Below are 19,895 nucleotides of genomic sequence, written 5' to 3' on the forward strand. Positions count from 1 at the left end.
TAAATCTTACATTCACAAGGTAATACTGCATATTCACTAGATACGACATGTGAATATGTCACCTTAATTTTGTGAATATATATTTATATAACATAAATGAACATTAAAGTATAGTAAATTTGATCTCTATTTATAGAGTAAAAAAATGAACACTAGTAATAATTTTTTATTTTTTTAAGTAGTTTTTTTTAACCATTTAAATTAATGTACAATTTTTAAAAACTACCCACTACTATAAAAAGATAATGGGTGGGAGTACCATACACCATACACATGGGTGTATGGTATAAGAATTGAATTAGTTGTACTGCTTGTAAAGTCTATTTACATTCTATTTTTTTCAAGCTTAATTTCACCTTTATTCAATTCAGTTCAACTCATGTCTTTACAAATTGACTTTTCATTTAACTCAACTCCATTCAATTCAATTCAACTCCTATTAATCGAAAAGAACAGTCTTAACGAGACAAATTAAATGTCTTTATTTGTGCCTAACATTAGGGCACTCTTAGTAGTATATACGGAGTATTTCTTATAGGGTTGGTAAAAAGTATGGAGTAGTTACCTGCATAATATTTTCTTTGCCCCGATCATTGTTTACTTTCATTACAATAATCCTCACAAAGAAATTATTATGAACTCTTAGGGCCTGCCTGGTACACACATAATAATTAAGGGAGAGATTTGTATGGGGAGATGATTACCCTGGGAATTAATTCTAGAGGAGATTATTCCTAGATGTTGGGGTTTGGCAATGTTAGGAAATAATTACTGGCTGAATGTATCAAGTTTGGTATAAGAGTAAAAGTTCGTGCCATTAGACATGCCAATATGAAACTGCACAAAACAAGTACAAAAATTCCCACAATCTGATGAAAACATAAATCATACAAACTTTGCAACATCATCACAATTAACCACTCGAAAACTAATCATCTCATTTATATGTTTATAATCATAAACACAATCTAAAGCCTATTTAAAATCATGGCCAAAAAGTCGTATTTCTCATCTTCGTCCATCAAGTCACGAAAGACAGCAACGTCACTCTCCGTCATAATTGAGCACAAAGTCAGAATGTTCGCCCTTGGAATACCTTCAACCTTCCCCAACTCTTCACGTAAACCAACCTTATAATTTTTCGGTGCTTCTAACATAGTAGTGAGTTGAGCAATCTGAGCATTACTGTTTTCAAGCATTGTTCCCATTAGATTTTCAAAACTTTTCTGAACATTCAAGATCTCCTTGGTTTTACGAAGCTGTTTCTTACTTGGTCGCTTCAAACTTTCATCTCCATATCTTTTACTATTTTCGGAACCTTCAGTGAGTTCGCCACTTTGAACCTTTTGTTGTGCATTTTCACTTGTCTCATCAATTCCATCTTGGTCATCTCTATCAAGAGGCATATTACCCTTAGCACCCGTTGCCCTGTCTTTAGAGTAGATTTCCTCCATTGCATCAAAGAACGGAAATGGTTTCCGAAACATCCCTTTGGCATCTTTGTGACTCTAATAAACACAAAACCATATAACACGTCAACCTCATGTATATAAAGCAAACCAGCACTTATATCAGTAAAAGTGCTGCTAGATCAGAGAGACAGATTAGAAAGTAGCATAAGAAACATCAAGTTATATGGTGTTTTCTGAAATATAGCTACGAGTATATTTTCTTTTTGAAATATGCAGTACCAATTTTATCATAGAAAACCGACAAATGCAAGAAATACAAGCTGAAATAAGCAAGTATGAGAAAACGTAATGATAATGCACCACACAGTCATCACACTATTTGTATATAAACTATGCAGCCACTGCTCTAAGGGTCAGGAAGGCTTTCACAGGCTTTTCACAGGCCGCAGACTGTCCACATCACCAGTTCAACCAATTCTATAATACCTTCGTTTTCCGCGGATGTGTTACAAAGACAGAGATGGGACTTGCTAACACACTTCATCAGTTTATAAGTATGTAGAGCCAATAAATGACAGTTAATAATGCAGCATATAAGTTAATGAACTACAATAAAAAAAAAGGTAATAATGCAGATGAGCACCTTACACCATCCGTCATACAATTTGCGGTCACCGGTTACCATCTTTAGATCATCATCCCATCCAAATCCGCTGCCCTTCTGTTTAATATCAAGCAATGCATTAAACCGTTTTCTGAGATAACCAAGCCTTTATACGATGTTAGTTGCTTTAAGTCCGAGAATCCGCGTTTTTCCAAATTAACTTCTCCAAATGAACCAAATACCCAGACTTGAACCCACCCTCAGCCTTCCATCTTCCATCCACATGCAAGGATGACAACAAATTCACCAACACAATATCTTCCTCCACAGTGCACCTTCTCGGACCGATCTTTTCAGTACTAGCTTCAGTTTCGGTCGTCATAAAGACTATGTATAATATTTTTAAAGAGCAAACACACACGTTAAAAATTGTACTTCATTGAAAAACAGTTGAAAGTTTACAATATAATAGCTAACTCGTTCACAGAAAAATATAGCCACCCTTTCTTCTAAAAACATGTTTTTTGACTCTTTCAAAAGACCATGAGTTCGAATTAACCCACACAACACATCGAATGTAAACTTGTCCATTCTAAGTTGATCTAAGCAACTTAGATCAGAATGTAGAAACTCCTGAATATTTTTTAATCCTTGGTATGAGAGGTTTTCTTGCGAGGTATTTTCATAGTTTCTAATATTGCTATCATGCAATAACAAAAGGATATCAAGATCATAGTTCTCATTCTAATAAACCAAATAAGACCAACTACGATTTTTTGCTTCCGTGACAATAACCTACGCGCCATAACTGCATATAAGGTCATAAAAAAAATGTAAACTAACCAATAGAGACAAGTAGACAATCAACCCAAAAGACAACACATATGAAACCAACCATCATACTACTCAATCAAATAATGACAAACCCAACTCAGTAGCATTGAACATAAACAATATCGCAAGCTATGGCAACAAAGCTACTCATTTTGGTCGTATACTCATATCGCTTTAGTATAAAATGTAAGATAGCAACTGCAAACATATTTGCAAGAACACTTCATTCAGAACCCTGTGAAACTCAGAGTAGGCCAAAAAGTCTGTACATCAGTCCATGTAACCAAAAAGTCTGTACATCAGTCCATGTAACCAAAAATTAAAATAATTCCATAAGGATATCAAAACATAACCCAAGATTATAGAGCTACCATATGATTGCTATCAAACATAATATATCAAAATTCACTAAAGTTTGTATCCGTTCAAGCAATTATTAAATTCACTAATGTTTGAAAATCATATTTGAAAACAGACGGTGTTCAATGAGATTGCTTACAAACCCAAATCATATTTCTGGGTATAGAGCTACCATATCCAAACTCAAATTCAAATAAAAATTATTATCAAACCCATAGTAATTTCATAAACTACCATAACCCAAATCATATTTGAATAAATTAGCATAAACCCTAATGATAATAATCATCAATTTTGAAACGATAATTATCATATTTCATCCACAAATTGATAACAATCGTCACAAAAATGGTGTTCAGGCAATAAGAATGGTGCAATAAAAATGGAGGAAAAGGAATACCTGATGGTTGGAGAGGACGGAGAAGACGAGATTCGCAGAAAATGAAAAGAGATTTGGGGGCGATTTTTATCGCGTTGGAATTGTTACTGGTGGTGTGGGGTGCGTAATGGATTACGTCTCTTAGGAGGGAATAGTTACTGGGCTGTACTTATTACTCTCATGCCAAACTTCCATAAACGGCCCATAATAATTTCGTTGGACTTGTCCAGGCCTATTACCCCTATCCCAGGCAGGCCCTTAAGAGTACATTTTGACCACAAGTACTACTCGGTCCTTGTACTATGTTATGCTTGGAAACAAAAGCGGTTTTATATATGTTCATACTTGTATACTAGTGGTGGCCATTGAGGGTTTATATTCGTGAACTATGTTCAAAATCATCAACATCAAACCACACTCGTGTACCAACATTTACAATTCAGAAAAGAAATTCTACCAAGTTGAGCACAATAGAAAGCATATCGAACCCTGTGAAAATAGAACATTTGACTTCTACGAAACAGTGGGAACTCGTAAAAGAGAGACACATGCACACAAATTCATTCTCAGCCCAAAAACAATTACCGCACAATCTCTTGCATAAGCTGGCGAAAAAAACGAAACACATAAATGACTAAACAAGTTAATCAATTAGACAATCCAACATCACAATGATGCGTGCTTTGACGAGGAATAATATCTTCCAAGACACGTGGGGTTTCAACTTGAAAACTATAGGTACTTGACATAGAATGTGAATATGCCTGATGAACGATCCATTTGCTTGGGGACAACATTGCAGATCGTCTCCAAATATACTTTCAATAGAGTATACATGAATGAACCTTGGGTGTATTCAGTCGTAACTGGCATTCAGGAACTTCAGCAGTTCATTTCGCTTGTTCTCTGCAAACTTGTCCTCTTTTGACTTCTCAAGCTTCATTTTAATCTACAGACACAAAGCAAAATCACTTTAAATAATTCAATAAGGCACTTTCTTCATAACCTTATTTTTAATTATTTTACCTTTTTACCAGAAACCACACTTCTACGGACACCATCATCTTCTTTGTCTCTACCTAAGAACTGAAAATGAAAAGGATATTAAAGAGAGAAGCGGAAAATTAACAAAACAGCTGCAACATTTGATTATAAACCTGGCAAATGGGTTGTTGCAGTGGGGTCATTATGGGATAGTCCGCTGGGATGATTTCGTGTGCGGATCAATTTGGCTCCGTGGTCGTGGGTTGGATCAAGTGATCAATCAGGTCACTATATTGTCGTGAGCTATTTTGAGTCGGCCAATTTGGATCACGTCTACTTTAGGTTTTTCATTTAACGCTTGGTTCAGGTGAATTCGGACTGGATCAGATTTGCGAGTTCTACTTGGGTGGGTGAGTCAAGCCAGATTAAGAATCAAATCAATACCTTTGACAGCTGCACAGGACCGCTGCTTTGTCGCCCATCTTGATCTTTCTGAATATAGCTCCCAGTGCCAGGACAAAAGCCGAACCAAAAACAACATTCAGACAAGCCAACAAAGTTCCAGTCCACAGGTCACAGAACCCAGCTCCAAATTTTAAGAGCCAAACCAAGAAAAAAGTCAGAAATAACTAGGGCGTCTTGGCAAACAGAAGCGAACAAGAAATGACGAGCATAAAAGCATTTAATTAACCACAATTGTGTTCCTGAACTGTTTGCTTTAGAATGGATGGGAGTTTCACATAAGCAAGTTTGCTTTCGAGACAGTGTCTACTAAGGCTCAAAAAAAGCAACAGTTAATGCACTACTGAGATTTTAGACAAGTATTAACCTACCTCTTTTTTGTGCTTGTGACGTTTAGAGCGATGGCTCTTCTCCTTATCTTTTCCCTTGCTCTGACAAAAGAAGGTAACACAATTAACAAAATAACCAAAAGAAGAGAAATGGATATTATAGCACGAGCAAGTTTTGGTAATACCTTCTTTTGCTTGAGATCAGATTTACGTCTCCTTGAACGACTAGATGTTTCATGCTCGCTGTCTGAAGAGCTGTCAGAGTAAATTGCAAGAAAATCACTAATGTTAACACCGGAAAACCAACATGACTTCACCCAACAAGATGGTTGCAACACCACATATTTCATAAAATTTGAGCTCACCTATGACCTATGTAAGATTTCAGGCAATGCCCCTAAACATCAAACTAAGGGATCACTTGGCCCAGGGGTAATTGTTATATGGGCTTAAATACACAGGCCAAACAAGAAAGACCAACTAAAGGATCGCTTGGCTCAGGAATAATTGTTATGAGCATAATGGAGCAAAATACAAAGAAAAGTAGGAGATAGTGGTAGGGTGAATAGAGAAAGAGACTAAGATAGGTTAGTAAAAATCTCATTTATAGGGTAATACCCACCTCGCCCAGCACGGTAACATATTGGAGTAATAATCCCCCCCTCTCTCTTCCCCCTTCGTCCTCCTTTCACCATTCCTTTACGTCGAACTCTGTTACCTAACTAACAATTACACCCAACCCAAGCAGTTACTAATGGCTCGCTTGGGATAGGAGTAATTATTATCGGAGTAATATAGCCTAAGACAAGAAGAAGTTGGAGGAGGTTGTGGATGTAGAGGGTGGAAAGAGGAGGTGAGAAAGAAAATCATTACCCCCATATAGGGGCAATACATTACTTAGGGTGTCGGTCATAAGTGAGTAACTATTTACCTCTTTAATAGAGCAACTATTACACTCTCTTCATCAATTCTAGCTTCCAGCACTACCACTACCACTTCCCTTCATTTTCTAGTTTCTTTAAACTCCATTCCAAGAAAGCCCAAAGGAGTATGTACGATGGTCTATTGCAAAATGCTAATATCTAATAACCAATACATGAGATTATAGGATAACAGCTAACTGATTAAAAGGACGAGGATCTTTAGCGAAATTACCTTTCTCAACCACCTTACTACAAAATATTCTCTCTACCCCCAGCCCCACCCGCCCCCCCTTTCTCTCTCTTTCTTTGTATGACTCTTCTTCTACTTAGCTCACTAGGTTTGATGCCCTCAAGCCGCTATGTCAAAATCTGTTTGGGCGAGTTTCACCAAGAAACAAATGGCCTCAATCCAATCTGCTGCTTTCAGCCATTCGTTAATAACTGGCCAAAACCAGACATCCTACTAAAGTGCAACACCACAAGATCAAGATCAAGTTTGCATCATGGCGGTAGCTAGAAATCCAGAGTCTAGTTTCTTTATCACTCCTTAAGGAGATCATAAAATAGCTAAAGCAACAAAACCCAAGGAAGAACATTCCACAAATCTTTTTTCCAAGGCACTTGTCACACCACCGCCACTAAGCGAGCTGGATTACACATTTGCACGTTGACATCCTAATGTAAAATCAATAATGCATTTGCACTCTTATTTCTATCTCAACTTTCCGACACCACCTTCTTCAACACTACTTTCGATTTCTTATAGCAAATACATCCCAGAAACTCTCAAAACAACATCTATACTACTCCAAATTACTCAGGGAGTATCAAACCACAAACAATTATCAATCAATATGGTTTATTCTTCGGGGGCACCATAAAAATCAATGCGAAATACCATATACTCCATATAAAGTTTGAATGGCGAAAATAAACTCTCACACAAATTACTTACACTCCGTTTTCACAAATTCCATTCCCACAACAACATCACTACACCAGACATCAAAAACCATTTACGACGACGATGACGGTCTTATTCGATAATTTGTAATAATATTGACAAAATCCCTAACCACTAAAGACGAAAACCGTAGCGATCAATTAATTAATGAAATCAAACAAATCAAGTGAAAAAATAGATAAAATCATAAACCCTAAAACACAACAAAAGGTGAAAGAAAGGAATACCTGGAAGAGTAGGAAGAATAAGAAGAGGAAGAGGGAGAACGGCGTCGTTTAGACTTGGAATGGGAATCGGATTTCCTGACTTTGAGGGATTCATGGTGGCTGTTACGGCGGCGATGGCGATGACGGCGGCGCCTATTTTCTGCTGATGTGGTTGATGACGTGTCAGATGACGATGATGTCGTGGATGTTGAGGCGGCCATCAAAGTTGACGATGGTTTTCACTTTTCAGGTTTTCTGCCAAATTTGGGTTCTTTGCCTCGTTTATTTGGACTCAATACGCTGTCGTTCGACGGATAGTTGACTGTTTCAATTTTTAATTATACCCTCGATTCAACTCCACCCTACCATATTGAGTTTTGCACAAGTATTAAGACAATAATAAAGTAATAATTGAAGTATAACCGGATTCGTTAATATCGACGACGTTTTAGTAAATGTCGACGACGTTTTTCAAAAAAAAGACGACCTTGCCCCTGCTATCTCACTTCACCATTTCTCTCTATTCTCTCTAACTCAAAACTCACCTTCAACAACATTCAACTTCCACCAACATTCAATCCATTCACCCACCACCACTACCACACCCCCGCCGCTTCTACCACCATTGCCCTGCCGCCGACACACCGACGACCGCCGCCGACACACGACTGCCGCTAGGTGACAAAGGTATGTTTTTTTTTTTTTTTTTTTTTTTTTTTGTTAAATTAGTTTAGAAATTGAAATTAAATAGTTTTCTTTCCCTTATTGTTATTGTAAATCGATTAAATTGATTGGATTTTGTTTTAGAATTGAATTAGTTAGTAAAGACTAAATTAGGTTATGTGTTAGCTTTTTATTAAAATTAATTGAATTAGTTTAGAATTTGTTAGTTTTTCTATTAAAATTCATGTTAATTAGTTGTTATTATGTAAATTTTGGTATTGTTATATGTTGTTTGCGAAATATAGTTGATTGGGATTGATTTTTGAGTCGAAATTTGTTGTTGTTAATCGGATTGGGAGTGAATTTGAAGGGTTTTAAGGCGGAAACCACGGCCAAACGTGGGGAATGAATGTTGGCCGTGGTCGAACAATGGAACTCCACGTTCAACCGTACGAACGTGGGGAATTGCTTGTTTGGCTGCGGTCAAACGTTTAATTCTCACGTTTGACCGTGGTCAAACGTTGGAAAAAATTGTTTGGCCGTGGTCAAACATCCATTTTCATTGTTTGCCCGCGGTTAAAAAAAAAAATGTTTGGCCGCGGTTTAAAAAAAATAAAAAATGTTTGCCCGCGGTAAAAAAAAAAAAAATGTTTAGCCACCGTCAAGTAAGGGATTTTTTTGTTCAACCGCGGTCAAAGAAGGGGTTTGTTTTGTTAGTCCGCGGTAAATTAATTTTTTTTTTTAAAAACCGTGTTTTATGCTATTATTTGCCGATTTTTGTTACTTTATATGATATTTAGTCGATTAACGTGTTTTCTAACAACTTCCAATTTCCTAATGCAGATGGCAGATCGAAATGAGAGAGGAAAGGCAATCATGAATGCTCCGCCTCCGCCTAACATACACGACCGTCCGCGGGCGTTATGTTACGGCTCAGCGTCGTTTGCGAGTTAAGCGTGCCCACAAGCAGCCACCCCCACTTCGAGAGACGTCCGGAATGGTTATGATGCCTACTCCCGGTCACGTCGTTAGCGAGTCGGAGGAGCCGAGGTCTCGAGAGGTTCTTTGGTAGTTACCAAAGCATGATAGAGAGGATGAGCGTCGGATGACGGTTCGGGGGAGGAGGAGGAGGATCTTTGGAGAGTATGTGGTCCAACCGAACCCCGCACCGCCGAGAGTGTTGAGTCCGAAGTTGGGCCGGGATAGGAGTGGACGTTATTCGAGTGTTAGAGAGTCCTCTAGCACCGATAGGTCGAGGAGGCCGAGGAAGGATAGTTCTTGGATCTTGAGAGAGCCCGTTCTCGGTGGTCCTAGGAACATTAGCACCCTACGGAGTTTTGGTGGTCACGTTGCGTTCAACAGTTGGTCGGACCCTAACCCGGAGAATATGAGGTCGTGGATCAAGCTCTACGAGAGGCCGAAAGTTGCGAGGGAGATTAGGCACATGGTTCTCACCGAGGGTGTTGCGGCTAGGGTACGGGCGTAGCGGGCTTGGGGTTTTGAAGGAGTGTTTTACCACCGGTCTAGATGATAACCTCCTTAGTGCTTTTATCGAGAGGTGGCACCCGGATACTAACACTTTCCATATGCCTTTTGGAGAGATTAGTATCATGCTCCATGATGTCCAAAGATATTCTTGGGATACCTGTTAGTGGTGATCGGGTTCTTGTGGCCGGTTCGGGCGAGGATGATGACAGTGGTTTGCGGGGCAAGATTGCGAGGTTTTTGGATTTCCGAGTCCGATGTTGTACCACCGCTCTACAAGAATGGCGGTATACTAACATCGGAGTTGAGGCAGGTTGTTTACCTAGGGAACGAGCATGACTCGTTACGGGCTTACCTCTTGATGTTACTGGGTCAGACTCTTTTCATGGATAAGAGTGGTGATAGGGTGTCCGCTCAGTTGTTGCCCTTGTTTGATAGTCTTGAGCGGGTTGGTTCATATGCTTGGGGTGCGGCTTGTTTAGCTTACTTGTACCGACAGCTAGGGATAGCATCGCGCCGAGATAGTGCTGGTGTTAGTGGGTGTCTACCGTTACTCCAGGCGTGGATATACGAGTACTTTCCCGGTTCCGAGCCGGTCTTTGGATTCTTTTTGAGGACCGTCCTCTTGTTGAGGGTTGGGCCAACTTGCCTCGGAGTAAGGGCGAGTCTCGTACTTTTCAGTTGTATCGTCATACTTTGGACGATCTTAGGGCAGAGCATGTCCGATGGATGCCTTACGGGAACCGTCCTCAGGGAGCTTGCAGAGTATCGCTTTACTCGGGTTTTATCAGACATCTTGATATAGTAGAGCCATACCAGCCGGATCGGTGCATGCGTCAGTTTGGGTACCGTCAGGATGTCCCGGTCTCGATGCCTATTGCGGTGAATGAGTATCGGCCCGCGAACGCGCCTTACAGGTTGGACTTCGGGCAAGAGCCCGATAGGACATGGATGTCCGAGATATCCATCATACACCTCTGACACCTGTCAAAGAAAGCATATTTGCCTTTCGAGTGTACTAAGGGATACATGGCTTGGTATGCAGAGCATTCACACCCCTACCTTTATCCCCCCTCACACCGCGTCCATTTTCGGTCTGTCGAGTTTCATGAGGAGCCGGAAGTCGCCCTAGCTGTTAGTCGTAAGTTGAAGAATGTCTTCGAGCAAGATGATGAGGAGACCGAGAGAGAGACTCTAGAGGATTTGTTTGCGGGGATGCGTCCTTACTATGCATACGTGTATGATGACTAGTTTCTTTTTATATTCTTATGTTTTTCTATTTCGTTGGATTATGTATGTTTGGATGATGTTTGTATGGTTTTTTTAGTATCTTTGTATGGATAATTTTTATGTTTTATTTTTATTATTGTTTGGAGACGGTATTTAAGTAAATGCAACGATATTTAATTAAATGACTTTAAACATAATTTAATTAAAACATTCATTAATTGAAATACAAGGACATTACATAAAGCACTTAAAATATGATTAAAACATAAACCACTTAAAACATAAATTTAAAACTAACAACAACACCCCATACCCTAAACCCTAAACCCCATACCCTAAACCCTAAACCATACCCTAAACCCTAAACCCCATACCCTAAACCCCATACCCTAAACCCTAAACCCCAAACCATAAACGATTATTACTTAAAACATAACATAATTAAATAACTATCGAACTTAATTATCTTCCGATGATGAAGACGACGATTCCTTATCTTCTTCATGGTCATGAACCTCAATTTCTTCAGGTTGGGTAGACATATATTCAGTCAACAAATCTTTCAAGTAGAGATATAGAATTCCTTGGTCCTAAGACTCTACCAAAGACATAAGTCCGATAGTCTTGGGTAATCGATCACGGTGAGAATGCGCTCAAAATATGTTAAGATGTCACTTTTTAACCTACGAAACTCCCACATCTTCTCGGTTAATGCTTCATCAGAGACAACCTCATCTCGTAATTCTTTGGAGTTAGCACATCTTCTCGGTTTCCTTGTAAAATTATACAAAGGCTACCAATTGGAGGCTCTTCAAGCATGTGCCATACAGTGGCACTGGGAACCACTGATTCAAGACGCTCAATTAGAATTGGTAAATTTTGAACAATTAGGTCGATTCTTATTTGATAAACTCTGGTTTTTTGTGCATTTGTGAGATCCATTTTAGAATTGTATGTTGTGAATAGAATTGGATGTTGTGATTAGAATTGGATGTTGTGATTGAAATTGAAATAGAACGGCCTATTTATAAGCTAGTAATTGTAACGGCTATTTTTGAATTATAACGGTTATTTTGAATTATAACGGTAACATTTGAATTATAACGGCTATTTTTGAATTATAACGGTTATTTTGAATTATAACGGTAACATTTGAATTATAACGGTAACATTTGAATTATAACGGTAACATTTGAATTATAACGGTAACATTTGAATTATAACGGTTATTTTGAATTATAACGGTAACATTTGAATTATAACGGTAACATTTGAATTATAACGGTAACTTAATAGTTTTTTCAATGCGAACAACTACTAATCGAGATAATCGCCGCACTATCGACACCGACTTCTACGACGTGTTCTCGGAGTTTCTAACATGAACGCTTGCCAAATCTCAATGTTATGTTGGTACAAAGTCTCTAGGTGAACGACACTGGGATCTCGGAAGGTCAACCAAGCGGGATCAAGTGGCGGCATAGGGAGACTCTCAAGGGGGCTGCTAGAATGCAACTGCATCCAATGGCTATGATGTAGGACAAACCACAAAATACCACACGGTAGTCGGCCTTCAACTCGGGTCTTCAATGGCATGATAGTTTTGCAACTTCCTTCCCAAACATTCTTCCCGTCTCGCAGTGTATGACCAATCACACATATCGTCCGATTGAACATCGTTGCAAAAACTAGCAAATCGTCGCTACACATTCAATGGTCCGCCACAACCAATGCTGAAAAAACTCAACTCGTCGAATCGCTAAATCTAACCCCGACATACCGCTGAGTGGTGATAGAAAACCTCCATATAACTCTGCGTAGATAGAGTCGGACCTCATCTCCCTCGAACACCATTCCCGCATAACTATATAATCTGTCTCTCGGCCTCACTGGGCGTGCGATATTACCCGGAATCCACAATGACCGTCATCTCCAACATCCACCCAACCATCGAAGTGGCCCCACAAAACCTCAGGTATACCCCACCGTTTGACCCATGTTGATATAAAGCCAATGGTAAAGTTCATTCCCAAAGGAGCACGGGAGTTCCGATTCGAAATCACCAATTCTTTGTTGAACCTCGCATTTGTTGAACAGTGAGTACTTGGTGTCCCGAACTTCCTTTCTGCATGCTCAAAACCCGACTAGTTTCTAGTGGTTGAACCTCTTGGACGACCTTTCGGGTGCTCATTAATAGGGGGTGGCAAAATCTCTTGGTCCTCCGGGTGTTGGAAATCACGCAACAAGTCTATGGCCGCCCTTAGTTTAACTTAGGGTCACTTGTGCCTCATATCATTCGCTAATTCATCCCATAAATCACGGTCATTTTTCGGCATTTGTTGAGGAATATCATACACCAATGTCTTCCAAAAGACATGAATATCCTCGAGATGGACCCTCCTACCTTTTCCGTGCAAAGATACCAAATTGCATGCACAAGGTAATCCATGAGTCGTTCGCATCACGTGTCGGCAACGATTATTCAATCCGATACCCAAACCAAGGCCTCTAGTAAGTTCTTTCTCCATTAACTCTATGGCCTTAGTAGACACGTTTCCTTGCAATAAGGAGAAAGTACGAGATGTTCTCCTAGGTTTACTCATTTCATCTTCGAGTTCTTTCTTAATCTTCGAGTGTTGACTTTCAAGCATGCCGTGGATACGGGACCACATGGAGTCAAGTGTGAGATGCTTTGACTTCAACCAAGCCTTCAATAGAGAATGTCGACTCAACACGGGAAGTTGCCGTGTTACCAAAATGTAAGACCTCGTTTGTATAGCATAAAACGAACTTCCCTGCGTGTGGACCCCATGCTGTCCGTACATAATCCACCATTTTTGGCCACTTACGTTGGAAACACTGCCACGCACGCTGAAACGATTCCTCGGTGGTTGAATTGATCACCTTAAACCAACCGGATTCATCATTTGAGATGATAAATTTCCTCATACTTTCAGTTTGGTATGTTATCAAGGCTTTTGCATTGACGGCTTTGTTCACATGCCATCTACACAACAAATGCTCAGCCCGGGGAAATACTTGCTCAAGAGCGCTGATCAAACCCAATTCCCGGTCGGTGACAAATACAAAGCAGGGGACGCAACTCCGGTGGCATCTAAAATCGCAGCTAACTTTCTCAACACCACCGGTAATTCACGTCATTCTCCTTAGGAATCATCGCACATGCAATTAAGAAGGACGATCCCGTGGGTGTCACACCAACCATCTCAATGAGTGGATTCTGGTAAATGTTGGTTTTATAAGTCGAATCCATGAGGACCACATAAGGATAAGCCCGGAACAACTTAATCGCTTCAGGATGAGCCATGAAAATGTGAGTCAACTCTTTTGACTCCTCGGAAGAAATCTCGTAGAAGTGGACGTATTTTTTTGCCGCCACCGCTAGAGCCAACATTTGCTGAGCGGTGTTTCTTTCACCCATTTCTTCTTTCTTAATTTTCCTTGTTTCATTATACAGTTGGGTGCTTGACGGTTGAGGTTTATCGGGGGATCTCAAATGAAGACCATTTTTAATATCCCTCGGTTGAACCCCGACCAATGTTTGTTGCCTAACATATGCCTTCTCTTCCGCGTCCAATCCCGCAAAGTGCCGATCCCCGTCCTTATAAACGGCTACGTTGTGGTTGTGTAGTCCACCACCCTCGGAGGTTAGAATGTTCCACACCATCGTCTCTTTATCATTTTTAGACACGAAATTTTGAACGGCACGAATACGAAACTTGCATGAACACTTCTGCGACCTCCTTGGCTTTTCAAGATCGTCCGTTTCTTTTGGTTTACCATGTCTTTTACATCGAAAATAACTTGCCAACAACCCGTTCTTTTTCCTATTTTTAGCTCCGTTATTTGCTTTAACCAAAGCAAACCCATTCTCGAATGCGATTTTCTGAGCCCAATTGAAAGCATCGTCACGCGTTTTGAAATCTATAGTAGTCTCGAACAACGGGTTGTAATCAATTGAATTCTCGCCAAAATCCTCCCACGATTCCTGTTACAAGCAATAAGGACTATAGTAAGACAATAAAAAGGATTAATAAACAACATAAGTTGCGTAAAACGAAAGAAAAACATGTAAAAACGAGTAATTCATGCCTAAAACATTGAATTCCAACGAGACTCAATAAACGACCGCGGCAAAACATTACTTTCCATCGATCAACCGCGGACGAACAACGAAATACAACTTTAATCCGCGGCCAAACAATGAAAATCAACATTTGACCACGGCCAAACAACGAAATCCAACGTTTGACCACGGCCAAACATTGAATTCCAACGTTTGACCACGGCCAAACATTGAAATCCAACGTTGGACCATGGCCAAACGTTGAAATCCAATGTTGGACCATGGCCAAACGTTGGAAATCAATGTTTGGTCCGTGGCAAATGTTGGTTTCCAACGTTTGGACCGTGGTCTGAACGTTGGTTTCCAACTTTGGCCATGGTTCATCTTTCGGGGGACATTTTTCAGATTACGCAACAAATTCTAACATTCGCTACTATTAAGTTAATACGTCAATTAATTCAACTATCGAATAGAATGAACGATGCACAAAAAAAAATTGAAAAATTAAGCAAATGATTAAGTTGTTTACATACCGTTGAATCGAGATCCGACATATTTTTAATTGTTGTTGTTGTTGTTGTTGTTTTTTGTTTTTTATTTAGTTGAATTTGAGAGAATTTTTTTTAGAGAGATAAAGTCAAAAGGGCATTCATCGTCTTTTTTATGAAAAACGTCGTCGATATTTACTAAAACGTCGTCGATATAAATCAGCCCCCAAGTATAAATGGAGTTGTGCAAACTGCTTTATTAATTCTGAGTATGTGGGGACATTAGACTTAGGATTAAATCTGAATCTTCCCACCAAAATATTCAACATTTCAAATTGCCCATAAAAAAGCCCCCTTATTTATTTTCTCCCCAAAATCTATCAAGTCTTAACTTACAGCTACTTCATAAACCAAAATAAATACATAGAGACCTCACCATAAATTTACATCCCTCATTCAATGCCAAAGTAACAAAAAATAACTTTACAAACCATAAATTACAAGAGTCCAAATAAAAATTACAACAGCTTTCTACATAAAAAAAATTACGGTTTCTACTTTTTACACAGCAACAATGGGTTTCAAGTGCATGACAGAAGAACAGAGGACTGAAATAGCCATTTACTTGCTTGAAAAGTCCCAAAATGATAAGTTTTCTCATGGTGTCATCAAGGAGGCAGCTGCAAGTACAATCTGAAGGATAGAAGTATCTCTAACATATGGAGACTTGCCAAAAAACCAAGGCTAGTAGGTGAAAAATTAGATGTCAAGAGTGGAGGATAGGGAATAAAAATAGAAAAAGAATCCTACCAAATATTGAGCATATCAAATCACTTGATTATTCTCGTAGGGATACAATTGTAAGAGTTGCAGAAAATAGTGGAGTTTCAGTTGGAACAGTCCATTCATGGGTGAAAGAAGGTTTACTTAAACCTCATTCAAGCCAATTACATCCTAAACTCACTGACTTACACAAGGACCAGAGGTTACTCTATTCTCTTAAGTCATTAGTTGTTAAACAAGTACTTGGAGAATTTTTTGATCTCAATAATATGCCAGTGACTGAAACCATATTTAATGAAATGAGTAACACAATACACATGGATGAGAAGTGGTTCTATATAACAAAAGACAATGAGAAGGTTTATATTGTAGAGGGGGAGGAGCTGCCATATAGAAGCTGCCAATCAAAGAGGTACATCACAAAAGTGATGTTCATGTGTGCATTTAGTCGACCAATTTATGATGCAGATGGGGAATTAGTATTTGATGGGAAAATAGGCATGTTTCCATTCACAAAGCAACAACCAACAGCTAGGGCAAGCAGAAATAGGCCAAGGGGGACATTGGAGACAAAGCCTATTGAATCTATCACAAAACAAGTTATCAAACAATGTCTAATTGAGCAAGTTATACCAGCTATTAAGAGTGTATGGCCAGAAGGACTAAGCAAGCATATATACATTCACCAAGACAATGTCAGGCCTCACATCAAGAATGGTGATCCTGATTTTATGGCTGCTACCAACTCAGATGGATTTCATATTGAGTTACTTTTTCAGCCTCCTAACTCACCAGACCTAAACTGTAATGACCTTGGCTATTTCAGGGCATTACAGTCATTACAATCCAAGAAGGCAGCAAAGACAGTGGATGAGCTAGTCAATGAAGTGATGCAGGCATTTGTGAATTACAGTCCAAGCAAACTTAACAACATATTATTATCATTATAAGCAGAAGCAGTAATGGTAGAGATAATGAAATGTAAGGGCCATAAATATTTTTCACTCCCTAATATGGGGAAGGGTCATCTAGCTGGAATTGATATGTTACCAAGGAATTTAATGGTCAATGAAGATTTGGTAAGACAGTGTATTGAATATATGCAGGGAATAGGTAAAACACAAGGATTAGAATACCTAATGAATGACTGAATTAGGATACAATGTAGATGCTTTAGTTGTTCAGTTAAATGGAATGTAATGCTTTAACAGTTTGCATTTGAAAGTTATGTAATTTTGAAGGGCATGTGAAATGCAATGTGAAATGCTAAGTTCAGTTTTATGTTCAATTTTAAGTTCGGTTATAAGTTTAGTTTAATGCAGTTAGACATCAACTCTTAGGCCTATTGGTCTCAACATTGAGTTGTGTAAAAGTATTTAAGCCTCCTACACACACACACACACAATGAAGGTAGACCATGCTCATCAAATAATAATAGTAATGAGTAAGGCAACAATAAATAAAGCTCTCAACCCATTAAGGAACAGTCATCATTGAGCTCTCATACTGCAATTGAAATTGTTGAGCACACACACCCATTCAATGGTAGACCATATGTGGCTTAACTACTTTAATTTAATGGCCAGTAACCTATACTTATACTTCCTCCATTCAACTCCACCATAATACCAACTGCTCTCATACTATTAAGGTAAATTCATCATTGAGCAACACTAATTAGAATCCAATACTTCAGCTATAAACAGAATACTCTAAAACCAACAACATCATAACAACATCAACTCTCAGGCCTTATTGGCCTCATCATTCAGTTGTGTAAAGTATTCAAGCCTCCTACATACACACAATGAAGGTAGATGATGGGTAATTTTTTAACAGTGGGGTCAACACACTTACCACCAACAATAATAACCCAATTTAGTTGTAAATCGGGGTCGAACACGAAGACGGCGGGGGTTTCCACTTAGCCTAACTAAGAGTCAAGTCTAGTCAAAAATGAAGGAAAAGGGTTTTGATTTTAACTACTAGAGCAACTAAATAAACGATTGAATGAAGATGAATACGATTGATTAAGAGACTAGAGTCTTCGGGGTCACCTAAATGAACTAAGGGCGACAAGTCGATAAAATAGTCTAAGGTGAGGGTTCGTCCTAGGGGCGGTTACCAACTTTCGTTGAGCAACAACTAATTTCAAAACATGCAACAAAACCACCAACAAATTTTCATTCAAAGGAGGAATTAAGTTATTAAGACAAAAAGACACAAGCTTTCACTCACACAATTCATCAAACACCTTGTATGCAATGCTAAGAAAGACAAATTCCTACACCAAAGACTCAAAACTTATCAACTAATCATGCCCACTAATCCTATTTAGGCTCCCCCTAAACCCTAGAAGGATAACTACTCACTCATGTTGGAGTTAATCATGCTAATAAGAGGAGAAGAACAAATAACATAAAGAGAAAACATGGAGATGATTATAGCAATTATAAGAGACAAAAACAAAATGTAAACAAATGATTAACAAGTAAATAAGAGAGGAGATATACCAACACAAGTAAAGGTGATTGCTTGATTGAATAATAAGAAGGAAAACCTTCAAAATCTCCCAACACAATCTTCAAAAACCAAGTGTAAACAATTGATTCTTACTAATACTAACTAATTTTACTAAGTGATTAATAATTATTAAGGAAAGATTAAGGCTTGATTAAGGAAAGATTACAATAAATATGGAAAGTTTTCAGATCTAGGGTTGTGTTCAAAGGGTTTAAGGAGGGGGTATTTATAGGCTTGCCTAAGATTAGGGTAGGATTTGTAATTGGGCTTGAAATGCGTGTTTGCACTCCCGGCCGGTCAACCGGCTGCCGGGCCTATGACCGGCTGGGAGGTTCCTGGAAGTTGAATTAATTCTTGATATCATCAGGTATGCACGGCCGGGTAACCGGCTGGGGCACGTTTGACTTGAATCTTGACTTACTGGCTTTGGGAACTCCCAGGTTGTTGCCGGCCGAGGCCTATATGACGTGCCGGCCTTATGACCGGCTGGGAAGTTCCTGTAAGTTCCTTAATTCTTCAACCCATTTGTTCTCCCAGCCGGCTGGCCGGCTGCCGGCCTACCGGCTGGGGATCCTCCTTGCATGATTTCCTTCTCCTTTTGTATACATTTGCATTCCCAGCCGGCTGGCCGGCTGCCGGCCTACCGGCTGGGGATCCTCCTCAGCATGATTTCCTCCTTCTTCCATGCAAAGCTTAGTAAACACTTCTTACTTGCTTCATTTCACCCGTTCCCGCCTCAATTTCTGCAAGGAGGCCACAATGTCATAGTAAAGGGAATTGGGACACGAAATTCGAGAAAGGAAGTACAAAACCGACTCAAATGGAGTCGGAAAGCATGGAAATAGAGGGGAAAAAGGGTGCAAAAGAATTCTATATCAGTAGACCATGCTCATCAAATAATAACAGTAATGAGTAAGGCAACATCAAATAAAGCTCTCAAACCATTAAGGAACAGTTATCATAAAGCTCTCAAACTACAATTGAAATAGATGAGCATACACACCCATTCATTTGTATACCATGTGGTGGCTTAAATACTTAAACTTAATGGCCACTTACCATTCAACTCTATCAAAAATCTAACTGCTCTCAAACCATTAAGGTTTTTTCATCATTGAGCAACACTAATCAGTTACCAAAAAAACAACCAACTCATCCCAAACAACAAGACCCTCTCAG

The 19,895-nt window shown here is 39.2% G+C and overlaps 4 protein-coding genes across 6 annotated transcripts; 1 reads left to right on the forward strand and 3 right to left on the reverse strand.

Annotated features, from left to right (window-relative positions):
- Window positions 1–866: 866 nt before the first annotated feature.
- LOC141599894 (uncharacterized) lies at window positions 867–3,695 on the reverse strand. Of its 3 annotated transcripts, none has more exons than XM_074420023.1 (3): window positions 3,611–3,695; window positions 2,056–2,130; window positions 867–1,508 (listed from the first exon to the last, which is right to left on the reverse strand). In XM_074420023.1, exons 2-3 carry the CDS (start codon window positions 2,095–2,097, stop codon window positions 969–971), a joined length of 582 nt encoding a protein of 193 aa, XP_074276124.1. In that variant the 5' UTR covers window positions 2,098–2,130; window positions 3,611–3,695; the 3' UTR covers window positions 867–968. The 3 variants fall into 3 exon arrangements, with proteins under 3 accessions (XP_074276124.1, XP_074276126.1, XP_074276125.1); XM_074420025.1 differs by having other exon boundaries at window positions 2,056–2,125; window positions 3,611–3,673; XM_074420024.1 differs by lacking the exon at window positions 3,611–3,695 and having other exon boundaries at window positions 2,056–2,179.
- Window positions 3,696–4,050: 355 nt separating this feature from the next.
- LOC141599896 (uncharacterized) lies at window positions 4,051–7,870 on the reverse strand. The gene is made up of 6 exons (XM_074420026.1): window positions 7,479–7,870; window positions 5,550–5,619; window positions 5,407–5,466; window positions 5,018–5,065; window positions 4,616–4,675; window positions 4,051–4,538 (listed from the first exon to the last, which is right to left on the reverse strand). The coding sequence occupies exons 1-6, from the start codon at window positions 7,676–7,678 to the stop codon at window positions 4,446–4,448; spliced, it is 531 nt and encodes a 176-aa protein (XP_074276127.1). The 5' UTR covers window positions 7,679–7,870; the 3' UTR covers window positions 4,051–4,445.
- Window positions 7,871–13,971: 6,101 nt separating this feature from the next.
- Window positions 13,972–15,476, reverse strand: LOC141601167 (protein FAR1-RELATED SEQUENCE 4-like). The gene is made up of 2 exons (XM_074421437.1): window positions 15,456–15,476; window positions 13,972–14,844 (listed from the first exon to the last, which is right to left on the reverse strand). The coding sequence occupies exons 1-2, from the start codon at window positions 15,474–15,476 to the stop codon at window positions 13,972–13,974; spliced, it is 894 nt and encodes a 297-aa protein (XP_074277538.1).
- A 508-nt stretch (window positions 15,477–15,984) lies between these two features.
- Window positions 15,985–17,143, forward strand: LOC141601168 (uncharacterized). The gene is made up of 2 exons (XM_074421438.1): window positions 15,985–16,096; window positions 16,284–17,143. The coding sequence occupies exons 1-2, from the start codon at window positions 15,985–15,987 to the stop codon at window positions 17,141–17,143; spliced, it is 972 nt and encodes a 323-aa protein (XP_074277539.1).
- Window positions 17,144–19,895: the final 2,752 nt, after the last annotated feature.

Source organism: Silene latifolia, chromosome 9, assembly GCF_048544455.1.
Source record: "Silene latifolia isolate original U9 population chromosome 9, ASM4854445v1, whole genome shotgun sequence".
Classification (NCBI taxonomy): domain Eukaryota; kingdom Viridiplantae; phylum Streptophyta; class Magnoliopsida; order Caryophyllales; family Caryophyllaceae; genus Silene; species Silene latifolia.